At 44.7% G+C, this 20,055-nt stretch overlaps 1 protein-coding gene across 2 annotated transcripts; it reads left to right on the top strand.

The window, feature by feature from the left end:
• The first annotated feature begins 298 nt into the window (after nucleotides 1–298).
• On the top strand, nucleotides 299–12,171 carry PDCL3 (phosducin like 3). Of its 2 annotated transcripts, none has more exons than XM_007197292.3 (6): nucleotides 299–444; nucleotides 2,544–2,673; nucleotides 5,141–5,231; nucleotides 5,417–5,560; nucleotides 6,684–6,892; nucleotides 8,766–12,171. In XM_007197292.3, the coding sequence occupies exons 1-6, from the start codon at nucleotides 439–441 to the stop codon at nucleotides 8,906–8,908; spliced, it is 723 nt and encodes a 240-aa protein (XP_007197354.1). In that variant the 5' UTR covers nucleotides 299–438; the 3' UTR covers nucleotides 8,909–12,171. The 2 variants fall into 2 exon arrangements, with proteins under 2 accessions (XP_007197354.1, XP_057414770.1); XM_057558787.1 differs by lacking the exon at nucleotides 8,766–12,171 and adding an exon at nucleotides 8,629–8,654.
• The last annotated feature ends 7,884 nt before the right edge of the window (nucleotides 12,172–20,055 follow it).

The raw sequence follows: 20,055 nt of genomic DNA, 5'->3' as shown, positions 1-20,055 counted from the left end.
GACTTTCACCTTTCTGTTTTAGGTAACCCTGCATCGTTCTTAGTTGTAACACTGAATCACTGAAACGCGTTTCTATCTCTGACTTCTTGGGCAGAGACTTCAGACACCTTCGGGCCGACTGCAGTCGGCCCCTCCACCCCAGGGCTCCGAGGCCGAAGACCTGCCCTAATAAGGTAGCGCCCGGGGATTGGCTCAGAGTCACACTTGTAGGCGCGTCCTGCCTCGCGCACGCGCACAGCTTCCGCGCCAGTCTCTTGAGAAGCGGGCGCAGGCTCAGAGGAGAGTTCGCTTCCCGCTGGCTCCGCCCAGCTCGCTCCCTGGGGGCGGGGCGAAGGCCGGGCTGGGAGAAGAAGCGGGGCGGCGGCTGCGCGCGTGCGCGGAAGAGAGCTGAGGGGCGGGTAGGCCGTCGCCGGCCGGGCTCGAGGGAGTTGTGAGAAAATGCAGGTAAGCAAGCCGGGGGGCGCGACGTCTGGAGGCTGCGGCCGCTCGTTTGCCCCGCTGGGTCCGCGCCGGCGGCGGGCTGTCCTTGCCGGACCTGTGGGAAGCGCCGGGCCCCGCAGGCACGGGGAGGCCACGCGAGGCGAGGCCGGCGCAGGCGCGGTGCGGACGGGTGGGCGTGGTCCCGCGGGTCCGCGGGCTGGGCGTCCCCACCCCGTGTGTCCCACTCCGGAATCTCAGCCCTGGGGGCTGCCTCTCCTTGAGCTCGTCTCCCGTGCGGCCTGCGAAGGCCTCTCCGGGTCTCACCTGACAGTTACTTCCTACTTGTTACCTCTCTTAGCGAGCACCTGAGCAGGTGCGTTGTGGACCCCTTCGCGGATGGAAGCTGAGGCTTGCACGAGTGGAGGGTCCCGCCTGCGGCGGGCGGGGTGTCCCATAACATAACCCGTGTTCTGACTCCACGTAGAGCAGGGTGAGGGGTTATTACACCCGCCCCCGCCAACGTTGGTGTTGAGGTTGAGGTGCGCCCCCTTCTGGACTCCCTGGCTTCCAGAGCTCAGCCCGAGGGTCCCGCCGCCCGGTTACTTTCCATCTTGAAATGGATAAAACCACATCCCCCAGTTTTGTTCTTTCATTGTATCAGGAATTTGCTAATGGAATTTGACTAAAACCCACGGAAAAGTGGGAAAAAAAGGACACCGTGGAAATGGATGCTTTTATGAGAAAATCTCTGACAGCTCAGTTTGGTCACTGTTGAAGGAGCCTTCTCCAGAGGTCACTCTGCTGCCCCCCAGATCTCGCTGTGGTCAGGAATCCCGAGGGACTCATCTCTGATTCAGTGGCAGAAGGGAAATGGAGTTAGTGTGGGTTTGGTTGGGGGCTGCAGAGGATGATCATCTCCAAATCCAGTGCGTCTGGTGAAGAGGAAACTCAGGGCTGACCCGGCCTCCTTCGCATTCTCTGTCCTTCAGGTCCCGGCTTAAAAACGTCACCTCCTTCCTGACCACCCTGTGGAAAGGATGCTGTTAGTTTTTCTTTCGACATATTTCAGCAAGACTGGGGCGAGGAGCTGGGGCTGGAGCCTGGTTTTCCCAGTGCCCTTTGCACAGCTCCCCGGTTTCATCTTCCAGACCAGGTCCGTTGGCAGTGTTCCTGCCAAGCGGTGCCACTCCAGGGTTCGGGCAGCTGGGTTCTGGAGCCAAGAGCCCACTTCGACGTTTATCCTTCTGACATTTGAGCCTGGTAAATTTGACCTGTTCCAGCCTGGCGCTGTGGCTGTCCCAGGCTTGTGAGGATTCACTAGGTAGATACAGGTGAAGGGCTTCGCAGGGTCCCAGCGCCTAGGACTCAATAAGCGTCAGCCGCTGTGAGCTCTTCCACGGGGTCTCAGCGCTTCCTCTCAGGTTTGGCCGTTAGAGAGTTTTCTTTTCCCTCTGATTTTCTTGCAGCCACTCAGGACTTTAGGATGCTTGATCTCTGCACTCAGGCCCTTTGCACAGGCCGGTCCCTCTGCCTGGAAAGTCATTTCCTAAGTTTTCACTCCTCTTTGTGGTTTCGTCTCACCCTCCAGTCATGGTTAAACGTCACCTCTTCTGAAAGAACGTCCTTGGCCGTCCTGTGGAATGCAGGCCCCCTGGAACTGTCTAGCTCAGCAGCCTGTTGGTCATTGCATTTGCCATAATTTGTAATCTCTCTTTGTATATTTAATTATTCCTTGCCTGTCTCTTCCTCTCACCTGTAAAATAGATGACTTTGGCATTCACCACGGTTCCCTACCATCTAGTACAATAATTTACATATAGTAGGTACTTAATAAATATCTGCTGAGTGAATCACTCCAAGTCATTAATGAAAATACCAGAAGCCAGGTCAGAGCCTTGCTGTCAGCACTGATGCCGACCTGCACATCATAGCCTGACTTTTACCCCAAGACAGGAAGATTGGAACAGGGGTTGTGGGTCTTTTGACGCTTTCTCAGAAATAGGCCACAGAATAATTTGGTGTGACTTCCCCTTCCCACCGCTTTCCCATTTGACCCCTCCTTACCCATGGTACCCTCCACGGTGGACTTGGCACTCATGGTGTCCTTGGTCCACCTGCTCTAGGACCCCAACGCAGACACCGAGTGGAATGACATCTTACGCAAAAAGGGCATCTTGCCCTCGAAGGAGAGTTTGAAGGATCTGGAGAAGCAGGCAGAAGAGGAGGAGCAGCGGGTCCTTCAGCCGTCCATTGGTGAGCTTGCTGATACTGTTTATTGCGTGTCTGTCTGCCTAGGAGACAACTTGCCCAGCCTCTCACTGCTTTGGTAGAAGGATCCTCTGAGCAAGAGTTGGGAGCCAGGGATTGGGGTGCTGAGCTGGACGCTGCCTCTGGGATCTCAGGCGGGTCACAGGGCATCTCGGGCTTCAGCTTGCTGGGCCATAGAATTAGGGGGACTTCAGAGGCTCCCCCTCCGTTTCCACAGTTCCTCGTCTGTATCGGATGAGCACGTGATAACCCCGAGGAAAGTATTTCCAAGTCTTGACTTTCCTGGTCTGTGATTCACTTTGGATACTGTCATGGAAATCTGCACAAAAGTTTTTAGTGTTTGTATTCTCGTGAGGGTATACTTTATCTTTGTGGTTTGATTACGAATATTAAAATAGCTTGATTTGGGGAAGCATAAGATGCTTGCAGTGTACAGGGTCTAGGAGAGGGGCTTTCTCACATGTAGCTGTATCACCTGAATCGGAATCCCTTGGGGTGCTTGTCCCCCCCAAAAAAACAAAACCAAATACAACAACACACAGACCCTACTGAAACAGAATCTCTGGGGGTAAGGCCCAGGGCTCTGCATATTAAACTAGTGCTTCAAAGAGTTTCTGATTTACACCAAAGTTTGCGAACCATTGACCACAGGATTGACCACAGGGGCTAGGCCTTTTGTCCCCTGTTGACATGTTAGAGCTAATTTAGAGAAGGATTTATTGCAAAGCGTTTATCCTGCAAATGTTTACTGAAGGATTGCTGTGTGCTGGGTGTTGTTCTAGGCAGTGGGGCTTTAGCTGTGCACGGGTCGGACAAAACCCCCTGTCCTCTTGGAGCTTACATTCTAGCGGGAGAGACAGACAGTAAACGATACGTGAGTGAAATGTAGGAAGAAAAGGCAGGAAGGGGCCGGAGGAGGGGTGGGTATAATTGCAGAAAGGGTCAGAGAGGGCCCCCCTGGCAGTTGAGTAGACCTGAGGGAGGTGAGTGAGAAGTGGAAAGCATGTTGGAGAATCCGCCAGGAAGCCAGCAGGGCTGGGAGACAGTAGTAGGAGGTTCAAAGAGGCAACTAGGGCTCGGACCATTTAGGACCTTGTAGCTTCTAGTGTGGACCTTGGCTTTGCTGCCAAATGAGGTGGATGTCACTGGAGGTTTGAACAGAGGAGTGACGTGTCCTCTGTGTTGACAGCACCGTCCTGTTGTTGCCTTACTGAGTGCAGACTGTGGGGAGGCAAGGCAGGAAGTGGGGAGACCAGTCTGGAAAAGGCTGCAGTGGTACCATTGGCAAGTGGTACCATTGGCTTGGAGCAGCGCGGTGGGTGGAAGTGGTCAGATCTGGATGTATTGTGAAGGTAGGACCGACAGGATTTGCTTATGGATCCTATGAGGGTTGTGAGGGAAGGTAAGTCAAGGGTGACTGCAGGGCTCTGGGCTTGAGCGGCCGGAAGGACGGAGTTACCACCAACTGAGATGAGGAAGGCTCGGGGAAGAGCAGGTTTGGAGGTGAGATGAGGAGCTCTGTTTGGGACTTGGTCACTTTGAGATTTTTGTTAGACGAATAGAGATGGTAAGGGAGCAGTTGGGGATGTTGGGGATGCTGTCCCAAACCAGAGAAATACGGGCAGGAGGCACAACTTCGGGAGTTGTCAGCATGTTGCTAGTACTTAAAGCTGTGAGATGCGGTCAGCCAAGGGAGTGGGTATCGATAAGGAAGAAAAGGAGTCAGTCAGCAAAGGGCCTAAGGGAGGGGCAGCATAGAGGGAGGAGGAGAGGGGGCCACAGGAAGATGGGCTTTTGGGGAGGAGCTGGTGATGGGTTGGGTCAGATGTGCGCATCCGTTGAGAAGACAGAGGTCGTTATTGACCTTGATAAGAGCAGTTTCGGGTAGTGATGGGGTGGGGGTCTGGGGACAAAAGCCTGATGTGATGTCCAGGAACAAGGGTGTTTATGGCAATAAAAACAAAATACAGAGTTTATAGCAGTTGATTAGAAGAAAAGGTAGAGCTGCCTAGCACTCACAAGAGAAGACCAGGGGATAGCCCTTTCACTCTAGGAAGGGTGTGCTGGGGGGGACCTCAGTGGGTATCCTCCCATCTCCTCAGAGGCATGAGAACTGTTATGCACCTGTCCGTAAATATCTGTGCTTGAAGATCCGGCTAGGTTAGCTCAGGCAAATACAACTCTCCTCTTTTATAAACTTGCGAAACTTCCCGTTTGTATCCTTATTGTGTGGAGGTAAGAGAGCCAGGCCGGCAGCTGTCTTTTAAAAACACCCTCCCCTTCTTATTTACTAGTGTAACACCTTAAGTACTTTTTATTTGGGTTTTGGTGGGCTGGGGATCTTTTGGCATTGCATGCACTCCTTTAGGAGAAGGGTGAAGGGAAGAAAACCAAAATGTGTGTTTGTTCATCTTTTACATTTCTGGTTTCTTGCCACCTTAATGACATTCAGTGAAAACTTATGAGGACATGACTTTGGAAGAACTGGAGGATAATGAAGACGAATTTAACGAGGAAGACGAACGTGCAGTTGCAATGTACAGGTTAGTGCCACCCCGAGGGACTGCTTGGCTTTTTTGTGTGGCACTAAAATGTGTGTCCTTTGAAACATTAATAAATCCGGCAAATCAATAAATAAACCTGGACCTTTACAAAGGTTGCTTGTGAAAGGGGTGGTGTGTGTGTGTGTGTGTTTGTAAGGTGTCTCTCTCTTCCTTCTGTTGTGCAGGCAGCAAAGACTGGCCGAGTGGAAAGCAACCCAACTGAAGAATAAATTTGGAGAAGTTTTGGAAATCTCAGGAAAGGATTATGTTCAAGAAGTTACCAAAGCCAGTGAGGGCTTGTGGGTCATCTTGCACCTTTACAGACAAGGGTGAGCTGATCTCATGACTGTCTTTTTTTTTTTTTTTTTTTTTTTTTTTTTTTAATTTTATTTATTTATTTATTTATTTATTTATTTTTGGCTGTGCTGGGTCTTCGGTTCGTGCGAGGGCTTTCTCTAGTTGCGGCAAGTGGGGGCCACTCTTCATCGCGGTGCGGGGACCGCTCTTCATCGCGGTGCGCGGGCCTTTCACTATCGCGGCCCCTCCCGTTGCGGGGCACAGGCTCCAGACGCGCAGGCTCAGCAGCTGTGGCTCACGGGCCCAGCTGCTCCGTGGCATGTGGGATCTTCCCAGACCAGGGCTCGAACCCGTGTCTCCTGCATTAGCAGGCAGATTCTCAACCACTGCGCCACCAGGGAAGCCCCTCATGACTGTCTTTAAAAAGTTAATTTGGATTTATATCTTGAACATCTCAGGCTTAATCCACCCAGGAGGTTTTTTTGTTTTTTGTTTTTTTAACTAGTGTTTTTGTTGCTGATATGCCCAAACCTTATAGCCTAATTTTTGTCTTAAGACTTTCAAATTAATATGTGACTAATAGGAATGCCTTTGTTACAGTGTAGCAGAGGAGACTCTTTTTTTTTTTTTTAATTGTAAATGAATTCATCAGTCACTTGTCCCTCTGGAGAAGCTCGGGCATTTTACAATTCCATGTAATGAACCACTCTCGTCGATGGCGAGGGTGACCTTTGTGAGAATTGTTCATGGCGAGTGAGGCAGTGGACCCCTGGCGCTTCTCACCTCCAATTTTAGTCCCATCCTGTGGAGTCTAATGCTTGTGTAGGGCGTTTCTTTCAAGCAGGAAATGCTTTCTGAATCACACATTTTAAGCCTTGAATGCTCTCGCCTATAGAAGAGCAAGACAGTTATCTTTTACATTGGAGCTGTGTTTCTAACTTATTCTTCAGTCAAATTAAGTTGGGCTTTGGATTTTGAGTTCCTCCCTTTGCCTAAACATGTTAGAAAGTTTTTTCTAAATGTTATTTCATCTTGGCTGGAGTAGCAGAATCACTTGTGAAGTCATTATGAGGTTTTATGTAGGGCAGAAGGGTAGTTGAGATTTATTATGTACAAATGCAGAATCACAGTTGGCTTCTGTTTCTGTTTTTATAGGATTCCCCTCTGTGCCCTGATAAATCAGCACTTTAGTGGACTTGCCAGGAAATTTCCTGATGTCAAATTTATCAAAGCCATTTCAACCACCTGCATACCCAACTATCCTGATAGGAATCTGCCCACAATATTTGTATACCTTGAAGGTGATATCAAGGCTCAATTTATTGGACCTCTGGTGTTTGGTGGCATGAACCTGACAATGGATGGTAAGGGCCTCTTTGAGGTGCACATGGGAGATGGGGAGGAGATGCTTCTGTTGGCGAGGGTGCCTGTTTCCTAGACACACATTAGGATGACTTATCAGATTCACCTTTGCCCCCATGCGAGTGATTGTAAAAAGGGAAGAAGCACGTTGAATCTGTCATCTTAGACAAGTCATTGGGGGCAGTTACAACTGGACTCTAGTAATTCTCAGTTAAAAGGGGGCACAATGGACTTTAAAATATTTAATATTAATGTCTGATGTGTTTTATTTGTCCCTACAGTTGAATATGTTCGTTTTTACTGGTAGCTCAAGATCACATCATTCATTTCTTGTTTAATTCACATGAACGTTATTAGTGACACATGCTTATATGTATCTACATATGTACAAATGTACATATATATAAATCTATAGAAATTTTTTCTCAGTTAAATAGTAGCTTTTAAATTAAAAGTTTATTCTCCCTCTTAACTCCTGAAGGATATGTGTTTTTTTTTCTACCTGTTACACAGGAGGTGTTAAAATACACATGCACACATAACATGAGAGAGAGAAGCTGAGGCCTGCACGTTTCTTGATAAGTCAGATTCGTTATCTCTTTAGTGAAATAATGTGTCCAGCTGTGCTTTAGTTAGTAGTCTTTAAAAAAGTGTGTTAAAATATGACTTTATATTCTACTTTATGTAACTCTTTATGTAAGATATTCAATTGGGAAAAGTATAAACATATACATACATACATAAACACACATATATGTTACATCAGTTATGCATTATTCCCGTGTTCAGAGGCATATGGCGTTTCAAACTAAATATGGGTTTGCTTCTTATTTTGGTCTTTTTGCACATACCATGAGGGAAGAGAGATAGGTATACAATAATAATTATAGTTTTTATTTCTAGGAAAAGTTTCATTTGAGGATTAGTGAACTTATAAGATAATGATTACTGCATATAAATGAACAGTAACATTAAATACATTCATTTATACATATGTGTGAATTTAAATATATTTTTAAGAATCAGAAATCTTAAAAAAAAATCATTTTAAAGAAATTTGTTGAATTTTTATCACACTGAACCAAGGTACCTAGAGCTGAAAATACTGGTGGAGCACTTTGAATTAACACGACTTCAGTAAAATTGGTGTTCAGATTTTAACAGAAGTTTCTAATTGGTAGAGCATCACTTTAACCAGGCTATTTGTAGTAGAATCTCTCAGCTGTCCCTCAGTCCTGCCTGGGGTCTTTTCTGCAGTGGAAAAATACATCACTTGATTGTGCTTCACAAGGTCTCACTGATTACAAGAGCATAAAATATAGGAGCTGAGCCTTTAGTCACTGATTCTTTATTTTCCGGTACTTTTAAAAATTATTACTTGGAACAAATGTATCAGACCTAGGATGTCATCATACATTGAGCCTTTGACTCTAATAGGTTGAGATATTGGACATGAGGTTTAAGAATTTCCTTTTGTTAACTAAATTTAGATTTAATGATTAGAGTGCCAGCAGGGCTGTGAAAAGTATTTCCTTTACATGTTTCATGCTGATTTCTTTCCTGGGAAATTGTGCAAGCGGAGAAACTAGCTGTTAGAAGGTAGATTTAGTCTCTTTTTTATTTTAGTTGTCATAGAGGTTCAAATGTATGTAATATCTCATTTGATCTCATCTTCTGAAAAAGTGTTTGCAGGTGTTTTTTTCCTTCTTAAGTGTCTGATTTTTTTCCTTTCTTCCAGGCACCTTATAAATATGGCCCTCAAATTAAATTGTCATCAAATGTTGATGATCGTAGTTTCTGCTTAGAAAGACACTGTGGCTTGAGGGCCCCATGCAGACTGTGTCTTAGGCGATTTGCTTTTTCTTTATCATGTAGAGTTGGAGTGGAAATTGTCTGAGTCTGGAGCAATCAAGACAAGCCTGGAGGAAAACCCTAGGAAACCCATAGCAGATGTGCTGCTTTCGTCCGTGCTGTGCCCCGTCCCTGCCAGGAGGGGCAGTGATTCTGAGGATGACTAAGGCTGCGGCCCTGGTAACCTGATGAGCTTTCTTGATGTGACACATCATCTGAATTTTTTTTTAAAAGGAACAAGTAGGAATGTATACTTTGGTTTTAGCCTTTTATAATTGTGTTTCAAATCTCATAGATCTCAGAAATAATCATTGCTGGGAATCCTTTTAAATTTCTTGGAACTCTCTTTTTAAATTAATAATATTTCCTTAAGGAAAAAATAAAAGCCAGATATTAGTATGGCAGGTGTCTATGTTTTCCTCACTTGTATTTTAGGTAAGCTGTAAAGCTGTTCACTATTTGTTCACATAAAACTATAAAAGAAGAAATATGGAGGGGTTTTTTTTTTTTTAATAATGTGAGTAAATTATACAGTGGAAAATGGCAAGGTAAGCTTTGCATTTATATTATTGTTTTTATTTTATAGAGGTAGCAACAGGATTATTAACTCAAATAAAATAAAGGCATAATTGCTAGGAAGAAGTCTTAGTATTTATCCTATTTAGAAGAAATAGGCAATAATTTTTGGGAAACAAATACTGCCTTATCAAAGCAGTAACTAAAAGATTCCAATTTACTGCCATTGGGGGTAAAATATTTTTTCTGGTTAAAATAATTTTTTGTCTCAGGCTATTGAGATGTCAGCCTCAGTTACTGTAAAAGGTCACCTTAAATTCTTTTTTGGTAATAGATATAAGCACACACATAAATAGGTAACGTGTATCTCAGTCAGTCAGTAAAAAATATAGCAAGATGTTTTCTGAACCAGAATGCTCTTAGCATTTACCACTTCTTGTCAAATTGACATTAACAGAATAATTAGGGGAACTATTATTCCCTAATGCTTGTGTTGAGTGATGTAGTACTCAGTGCTGGTTTGAATCTTAGAAGTATGAATCAGAGAGGCACAAAGTTCCTTCAGATTATTGTCGTTTATTTTTGCCGTAATTTGGAAAATAACAAGCAGCTGTGACCCATTTGATCTGTCAGAATGATCTGTGGTAGTGACTTTGTATTTCTACACATGAGAGCCAGCACTGCTGATGAAAACATACTCTGTGTCACAGTCTTCCTTGAAGGGTTTCTCATGAAATTTTAGTTGCAGGGTTGACATAAGCGTGGTCGGTTCTGTCACTCGCCTGCTGGTCCCATGGGTTAGATTTTCTGTTGCCAGCTGCCGTCAGAGTGCAGTGCGGAGGTGCAAGCGTGGCCGCAGCATTGGCCCGGGAGCTGCGGTGCACACAGCTCCCGGGGGAGGGAACTGTGCCTGACTGTGGCCGGGGGCTGTGTCCACCGTGACAGGGCAGCGGACTTCACTCCACTGCGGAGCCCGTACAGGGGGCGATTCTCAACATACACGCTGTGCCACTTCGATCTGTGCTGTGAAATCTTGCCTCCATGCCAGACTCGGGCACTTGGTTTGCGCTCAAAAGCTCAGGTGTCCGTGGACTTGGTTCATGAGCCCTGTCTGGCCACATGGCTCCCAGGCCCCAGGAAGCTGTTCATTTGTTCTGACTGAACTTGATTTAAAAAGGGGGAGAGAGCAGCATGTCTGTCCTAGAATTAGTATCGTGATTTCGAACCTGTGGTGCAGACTTCTGCGGGTTGGTTAATTCTGGGAGACTTCGCTGTGTTACTTACCATTAACTTCTTTCTGTTTCATTTGGAGCATTTGTGATGTGGTAGAGGTGATACAGTTTGGCTCTTAAGCATTGAGTTTGTCTCATTCCACAGCAGAAACACACAGCGACCAGGGAAAACCGGCAAGAAAGATCCTGAGATTCTGTCTCCTGGTGTTGGCAGGAAAGGTGTATGGGGAAGGGTATTGAGCAGGTGCTAGGAAACCCTTTCTAGTGACTGGTGAGAAATGGTTCCAGGAAGTTGTGATGGTAAGTAATTGGGAGACGTGAAATGGAATAAGACTCTTGCCCCTCAGCATCGGTGGGTGTTGGTTCCAGGAGCCCCGTGGCATATCCTCGGATGTTCAGGTCCCTCGCAGCTCGCTCTCCAATCCTCAGAGCATTTTCAGTCCATGGGTGGTTGAATCCGCAGATGCGGAACCTGCAGATACAGAGGGCTGATTATAATCAAATGCAGTTGATTCTCTTTATTTTCCTTATTTTGTGGAGGAGAAAAAGGATACGGTTAGGTTGTATACACCTACCTCATTGCAAACCTGAATTTACATCCTCTTGTGCTGAGGTTGCAGACAGAACGGCTTCCTGGGGCATCTTCTTCCCGAAGTGCCTCAGGGAAGTCGTCCTGGATGCAAAAGACGCTTTATGAGAGATGCGAAAGGGCTGCTTAGAAGGGGGTCCTCTGTCACTAATGCCTCAGTTTTTCGTCATTTATTACTTCCAGCTTTAAATTCTGTTTTCTTATATAACAAGCCCAGATTTTGCCAAAATGCTTTTCAAGTGTGACAGGCCAAATGTGTTTTGACTGTGTCGCCTACTTTTTTTTTTAAATTAATTTATATATTTTTGGCTTTCTTTGGTCTTCGTTGCTGCACATGGTCTTTCTCTAGTTGCGGCGAGCGGGGGCTACTCTTCGTTGCGGTGCGCGGGCTTCTCAATGTGGTGGCTTCTCTTGTTGCAGCGCGCGGGCTCTAGAGCACAGGCTCAGTAGTTGTGGCGCACGGGCTTTGTTGCTCCGTGGCATGTGGGATCTTCCCGGACCAGGGCTCGAACCCGTGTCCCTTGCATTGGCAGGTGGATTCTTAACCACTGCACCACCAGGGAAGTCCCCTGTGTCGCCTGCTTTAGAAGCATGTTCCTATGGAAGTGGTTTTGTCCTGTTAATGGAAACCAGTTGTTCCTCATAAATAAACACAACCTTTTCGACAGGTGTTCTTGATGTTTACATTCACACAGCCAATGGTCCGGGCGTTCCGCCCTCTGCAGACTGCCCCCGCTCGGTGAGTCCACAGGGGAACTGTCACTCATGTGCTACCAGGAGTTCCCTGGGGCCAGTCTCACCATCCATCCCTGCAGTAGCCTCGTCTTCTCTGTGTTCAGTGTCCAGTCAAGATGGGTCTGCTCTCCATGGCTAAGCCGTACCTCTATACTTTTGACCCCATTCTCCTCCACATTCTTTAGGACTTTGTTCTAGTAAATCATCGTCTATCTCAGTCTCTCCCTTGATGTGGGGACTCAGGCAGTAAGTGTTTGGGTCCGGTGTCAGGGACTGCTAGTTGCCTGACAAGGGCCAGGATTCTCCAGCTCTGCTCGAGCAGGAGTGGGACCAGCTAAGGATTAAACTCCCAGCCTCCCTTGGAGCTGTGGGTTGCCAGAGGGAGGTGGGCAGAAGCTGGCTGGGAGTTCTGGGCAAGCTTCTTAAGAAGGACAGACATTGTAGATGTGATTGCAGCCTACTTGGGCTGTAGGGTGTGCTTACAGAGCCAGAGCAGTGAGGATGATATTTTTGATGCCACTGTAACCCAGCTCTTGACTGCCCTCTCTGGACTTCTCTTATTGGGAAAGAAGTAACCTCCATCTTGGCTCTCTTAGAAGCAGCTTATGCATCTCCCGTTAAAGGCCCCTGCCCTTCAACAGTCAAAACCACAACCTATCTAAGCTTTCTACTCCCCGCTTTCAAATTACTCGACAAAGCAGAGCAGTGTCTGTTCCCTGCCTCTGCTTCATTCATCATCATTGCCCTTCAGTAACTTTATGAACCAGACCAGGACTTCCATTTCCATCTGTGAAAGACCAGATACTCTGAACAGCCCACCTGATGGTAACTCAAAATGTTGGATGGAACTTTTTTAAAATGTTCTTAAATGTGCCAATGAGCTGTCAAGAAAGGAATTCATCCTCTGAGGCCAAAAACAAAGTGAAAGCAGAACTGCGGAAGGATGGGCGAGCCTGTTTACCCCCCAGGGGCCCCTACTCTTGGTGACATCGAGCTCCTGTGAGGGTGGATTGTGGGGGACAGGTGGCAGGAGATGAGCCTTCAGGGAGATCCCCTTGCAAACAGCTGGACTCCCAAAGGACTGCCTTCAGTCTTGGGGGGAGCCAGCACTGGTTGGAAAGGAGAGCACAAGCATCCCTAAGAATTCACTTACAAGCCTTCCCTCATGTGGGTTTAAATTCTCATGGTACATGTGATCTAAACATTTTCCCTGTGAAGTTCTTAAAGAGGTCTTAAGTTGTAATGCCCCTGGGCTCTGGACCAAAGCAACTGCATATCCACACGAGAACTCAGCTTTAATTTAGCCTTCAAACACTTTCCACAGGGACATGAGCTCAGAGTCATAAATCACAACCCCCCAAATCACAGGATGCCTTGACTTTTGAATGAAAGCCAGCAGAAAAAGAGTGCATTCATATTGCAAAGATTGAGGGTAGTGGAATTTTCAAAACCAAAAATATGAGCACATTTAACATGTTTAAATAAATAAAAGAGTAAAGAACAAGAGTTGCTTATATAAGTCCCTTATAAAAATAAGCATTGGGGGACTTCCCTGGTCCATTGGTTAAGACTTTGCCTTCCAGTGCAGGGGGTATGGGTTCGATCCCTGGTCCGGGAGCTAAGATCCCACATGCCTCGGGGCCAAAAACCAAAACATAAAACAGAAGCAATATTGTAACAAATTCAATAAAGACTTTAAAAATGGTCCATATAAAAAAAATCTTAAAAAATAATTAAATCTTAAAAATAAAAATAAGCATTGGGAGAATGAATTAGTAAATTGGAGAGTAGAGGCAAATAATTACCCCATAGGTAGCACACAGAGACAAGTAGGTGGAAATATAAGAGTTAGGTGAACAGATGTGGAGGAGAGGCTGAGAAGGTCTAACGTATCTCTTAATATCTTAAAAGGAGAGTATTGGAAATAGGTAATATTTGGAAAGATGAAGGTAGATTTTCCAGAACTGATGAAAGAGATCAACCCTCAGATTCAGAAAGCTATACAAATTTCAAGTGAGTTAAATGAAGTAAATCCACACCTTCATGTATACAGCGAAACTGCAGAATATCAGAGAAATTTGTAAGTGCAGTCAGAAAAGTCAGATTACCTACAACACAGTAACAGTACGGCGCACTGCCTTCTCAGCAGTGGCAGTGAAAGCCAGGAGACTGTAATAGTGTCTATGGGCTAAGAAGATGCATCAACAAAACAGAAGCTATCAACCAAGACTTAATACCCAGTGAAGCTCTGTTTTAGGAATGAGGATGAAATGGACATTTCAGACGTAGAATAAGTACGTTTATCATCAAAAGACTCTCCCTAAGGAAATTTAGAAGATTTACTTTGTGCAGAAGGACAATGATGAAAGCTCTGAGATTCAAGAAAGCATAACGACCAAAAAATTTATGGGTAAATCTGAACATTGACTTTACAAAATAATACAAATAATGTCTTATTTATGACATTCAGATGAAATAGAACTGTGAAAAATAGGACAAAGTAGCACACAAATTGAAGGGGACTTAATTGGAGTTCAAATGTTCTTAGACCCTTAAAAAGTATTCAAGAGGTTGGCAAAAATATGGTTTAAAAAAATTCAAGTAACAATAAAATAAAAGTATATAACTTTTAAAATTGTGTGAGGGAGCTCAGTTAATTCAATGAAAGACTAGATTGAAGAATAAAAAGAAACAAAAGGCAGAACCATAGAAAATAAGATGCTAGAAATAAATCTAAACAGCGAGCACAATAAATGGATAATACTCTTAACACTTTTCACCGTATGATTCTGCTGTCATGCTCCTAGGTACTGGAAACGAATGTCCGCACAAAAACCTGCACACAAATGTTTATAGCAGCTTTGTTCATGATGACCAAAACCCAAACAACCAAAATGTCTATCAATAGATAAATGTATAAACAAATTGTAATTTCATACAACGGAATGTAATTCAGCAATCAAAAGAAATGAGCTACCAAGCCACAAAAAGCATGGGTGCTGAGTGAAATAAGCCAGTCTGAAAAGACGGTCTACTATATGTTTCTAATTACAGGACATTCTGGAGAAGGCAAAACTATGGAGATGTTCAAAAGATCAGTGGTTTCCAGGGGCTCAAGGGGGAGGGTGGGAGGGTTGAAGAGGTAAAGCGCATAGGATTTTTAGAACAATGAAACTTCGGAATGACACAATGAAAGTGGAGGTATGACAATATGCATTTGTCAAAACCCATAGAACTTTACAGCACAAAAATTGAATCTTAATGTATGCAAATTTAAAAAAATCACTTAGAGAGTCGGGATACATGGATGGAACACAGACCGACAAAACAATTAACTGCATTATAAATGTATGAAACAACCTCGCGGAAGGGGTTGGGGGGGATGGTGCTGACCTAAGTAACCTTGGAAATGAGTGGAGTCTGTAAGATGAAGCACCAAAGAAACTGCATAAGGACTATACTGCAGCTCATAAAGTAATTTCTCACATTGGTATGCATTAACAATTCTGATACTGCTGTAATATTCTAGATTTAAACAAATAAATGGCTGGCAGATGGTGGGAGCCAGGTTTCTCACCGTTAGAGTGTAAGGTTACATACAGATAAGCTGGGGGAAGAGCCTAGAGTGATCCAGGTGTAATGGATGAGAGTTGGAGCCATCAGTATGAACTCATGCAGACACCGGTGGTCACAAACTTAGTGTAATACACAGGTTAGTAAACACATTTCCTTGCTCTGTCAGTCTAAGGGGCTTAAAAGCAGTGACACCCCCGTTGCAAAGACCACACCTACCATTCAGATATTGGTTTCTAATAACCATTCCCTAAAAAAGGAACCAGAGCTCTTTAGAAAAGTAGCTGATTATAAAACCGGAGCAGGAAATAGACAAGATTCGCCTGGATCATCTTGTAGTGCCAGAAAGTAAAGACGTGCTCAAAACAAAACCAAAAATCACAATGGTAGCAGTGAGTCACAGGGATGCAGGAGTTTCCTAATGGCTGGACGGTTTGAGCAACAAAGTAAATATTGGGTAACAACCCAAAGTGTAAAGTAAATCATCCATGAGTCCATACAGACAAATGATGAGATTAGATAAACAAGTGGGGAGAAGAGACCATCTCTGGCACAGAATTCTGAATAATTTATGTGGATGCCTCACACTTAAGATATTCCACTCTTCAAGCATGGGCTGCACATGGTGACCTCCTTCCAAAGTGACCAGTGTGGAAAGGGAGGAGTAGCTTTACAGTGCAGAAAGCTGGCAAGCTCTATCAGCCAGGTGACCAAGGTGAAAGTCACCAGCGATAAGGCATGTTGCTAGTTTGGCCCCTGGATATGATGGGATGAAAATGATACAAGGTAAACTCTTTGGTCTTCCTCCCCCAAACCCATAATTGTGCACAAACATCTGACAAATCCCAGTTGAGGAACATTCTACAAAACAGCTGATCAGAACTCCTCAAAACTGTCAAGGTTACCAAAAACAAGGGAAATCTGAGAAAACTGTGAACCCCCCTGCCAAGAGGTGCCGAAGGAGACGTGACTACCTCATGTAATGAGGTGTCCTGATGGGATTCTGAAACAGAAGAATGAAAGGATTCTAAAGTATGGATGTTATTAGCTAATAGCCGTGTGTCAGTATTGATTCATTAACTGTAACACGTGTCATATTAGTGTAAGATGTAAGAATAGAGGAATTGGGTGCAGGATGTATGGGTACTCTCTCTACTATCTTGTTAATTTTTCTGTAAATTGGACACCATACTACAAAATAAAGTTGATTTTAAAAAATATGGTGGTTCATGAATCACATCAAACCGGAGATTGTAACTAGTGTAAAAAGGTGGTGCTCGGTTCTTGACTTTCTTCTGTGATAAAGTGCCAGGATTAAAGGGCACAGCTCTTAGTTTGGATCTGCCCAAGGGTAGAGCCTGAGCCAAGGGCTTGGGTGCAGAGTGAGAGGGGGTCCAGGAGGCAGGAGTGAGGGAGCTGAGAGGGAGCTGGAAGGGGGGAAAGGCCAGCATAAGGGTGCGAATCTGTGGTCAGGGCTGCGGGCGGTGGGAAGTCCATCCCTTAGGGCCCTCTGAGAAGTGCGCAGCGTTGTTCACCCACGGAGGGGAGGCTGGGTCACTTATCCCTCAATCCTGGCCCCCACTGCTTGGAGCCTGCTCCCAGGGGGGTAAACTCCCGTGCACTTTTGGGCTGCGCCAACACAAGGGCCGAGCAGGTGTCGACCTGGGAGAAGGATCTGGACAGACAGACACGGGGTGGGATGCTGGTGGTGCAAAGCCAGTCTGAGCTTGTCCAGAAGTTCATTCTACTTTATATGTTTAAAGAGCTCGCTTAGACGTATTCAAACATAGATTTTTGTCACGTATCACTCTTGTGCATACATAAAACGGAAAACAGAAGCAAAATAAATCCGTTAATTAACCCTAAAATGTCCTTCCATTAGGGGTCCAGCTCTGATGCCCTGTGCTCCTAGATTTGATGCTGGCACTTCCTCGCTCTACCAGAAGGTGGCGAGCAAAGCCAACTTGATCCCTGCAGGATGCACCCGGACCTCGGAAACGTCAAAAATGAGGGGGAACGGTGCTTAGAATTGATGAGATGAGTTAGTTATATCCTATAGTGGATGAAGAAGCCTATTTTAACTTGACCATTCTAGCTTTTAATTTTGAAAGCAGATCATAAACTCTGAAGCCGTTCACTGACATTTAAAATGTTGGAAATACCAGCTTCCTGATAGGAAAAATGCTGCTACTGTTCTTTGTATACCTGTTAAAGCAAATACAGTATTTTTTAAAAAAAATTAAAGACCAGTACTTCTTTTTTTGTAGGTAACTTTCTCTGAGATGGTGATTTTAAAAAAACGTCAAGAGTAATTACAAAACATATATGTATAGTTCATAAAAAGTTGTAGTTAGTAAAAAGTTGACTCACAAATCATCCTTTGCCCTTTTTGCAAATGTTACAGAGAACAATAAAAAAAACTTGCAACTGTTTGTTCTATCTCTTGGATTTGAGATCCCCAAATAAAATAGTGTAATGAACACACACACACACACACACACACACGCAGGCAGGCAAACTGGACTGGACTGGTCTATAGTACCGTAACCACAGTAACTAGATCAAAGTTGGGACAGATCTGTCAGCCCCTTGTAACCCAGCCCTTACTGACTTTGAGTCCCAAAGGTTTTCTCATTCTGTTTTGGTTTCCCAATGCTACTGGGAAGGAAATGGGTGAAGTCCAATACACTTGGCAGTTGTATTTCTTACTATAAATTAATGCAGTTCCCAAACTGTGTGCCGAGGTACCCCAGATTCCTGCAGCAGGTTAATGGGGGCGGGATATTCTAAGTTGTCAAGGGAAACACAGCAATATTGCCCATTTAGCAAACACGACAGCAACTGCTACCTCCAGGGAGTTCACGGCTTTGACATAAGCTTGCACTTCCCCTCTTTTGACGATGTCGTATCTTTCCTAAGCGGGGTTTTTGGCAGTTGCCGTGCTAAAAGCAGATACAGCTCAAAAATCAACCTGAAGCAGGAAGTGAAGGTGACAGTGTCAGATTCCAAGGTGGGGAAAGTGTGCAGTGCCCGACAGGCACTCACATCCCATTAATAAATAATAAAGTTATTTTTTCTTTCAATTTTCTCATATATATATATTTTCAAACAGCTAAAAGTTTTTAGGACATGAGTGCTTCTTAAGTTGTTTGCCCCTAACTACTTAATAAAAGAAACTGGTACATGGTTTTTTTTTTGGCTTAGGGGCACAGTGAAAAATTTACTGAGCTGTGAACTAGTGGACGTTTGGGAACCTCTAGTAAATGGGTATTCGGGTTTATAATTAAATCTGGATTATAGTGGTTTGTACAAATCCATCCCTGAGACTTGATTAGCTCTAACTTAAAGGATAATCTTGAATATGTCAGGCTGAGGACTACACCCTGAAGCCTGGTATGACTTCAGATTACCCAAGGGACCCACCTTCGTGGAGCAAATAGCTTCATCTTTATCACTACCTGCAGCACCTACAGTGGCTTCTCATGGTGCCATTAAAACGTGTGTAACCTCCCTGTGCCTCAGTTTTCTCATCTGTAAAATGGATCCAACCCAGATGGTTATTGTGAGGGCTAAATGAACTGAGATTTGTAAAGTGTTGAGAACACTTTGCTGATGTCTCATTGTTGTCGAGGCTGTAGTAATAGTAGTCGCCATTGCCAGCAGCAGCAACCTGTTTTTTGAAAGCACAGAGCCTTTGGCATCATGGTGGATTCGCTCATTTGAGATGAATTGCTTGGTCCTAGTACTTGTGATTATAAACTGGGCCTCATATGACCCAGAAACTCTTACAGTAAGTTTGTCAGTACAATTTGGGAAGAATCTTAAATTCTTATTTGGGGAACTTCATGTAGTTTTCTTTCCTTTTTTATTTCCACCATTACATAGTCCTTCTGTGTAATCTATTTTTTCCTCTGGTCTTTTAAATTTTGCATGGAATGTTAGGAAATAACATCTCTTTCTAGATTATCCCTTACTTTCTTGGTGTCCTAGTGAGTAAAATTCTCAGTCAAAAGCATATGAGGCTTTTATGTTCTCATACTGTTTCATTTATCACTTTCCAGGACACCTCTCCTCCACATGGATTAAATGCTGGGGGGTTTTTTGCCTTGATTTTTCTCTCTTTGAGGTCTCTACTGCATAACAGTTGATTGTGTGATCCCAGACTGTTCATCAGCCCTCTTAATGGATGCACCCTCTCAATTACAGGAATGGCATCATCGTGGAAAGAGGTCCCCATGCTGGGCTGTGAAGCATCCGGGCCATTCCTGTCCTCTTCCGGGATCCTACGTGTGAATTCTTTGGGAATAATGTACAGCTCATAGAGGCCTGTGACCACATTAACAGACAGTAGGATGAAGGTCACTGAGCTTCAAGGCACGTTTTTCATTTTCCATTGTGTTAGAATGAGTCTGAGAGAGAGAAATGGCATCAGCCAGCAGGACATGAAGCAGAATGAAAGTTCCCTGGACTTGAGAATTCTCTCCGAGGCTTTTTGTTTAATCTCCCCTCACTTTTCCTCAGCAGATCCTACTGCTGATATTCAGCCAGACATGTCCTTGTCAGTGAGAGGTCTTGGGAGAATGAACTTTCAGTGTTACTGGATACATTTTTATGCTTCAATCAGTGAACAGTGGATTGGGGTTGGGGGGTGGCGAATCTCTTCAAAATG

The sequence above is a fragment of the Balaenoptera acutorostrata genome, chromosome 12 (genome assembly GCF_949987535.1).
Source record: "Balaenoptera acutorostrata chromosome 12, mBalAcu1.1, whole genome shotgun sequence".
Taxonomy (NCBI): Eukaryota; Metazoa; Chordata; class Mammalia; order Artiodactyla; family Balaenopteridae; genus Balaenoptera; species Balaenoptera acutorostrata.
The sequence above is the reverse complement of the archived record's forward strand: the minus strand, read 5'-3'. Positions and strand labels throughout refer to the sequence as shown.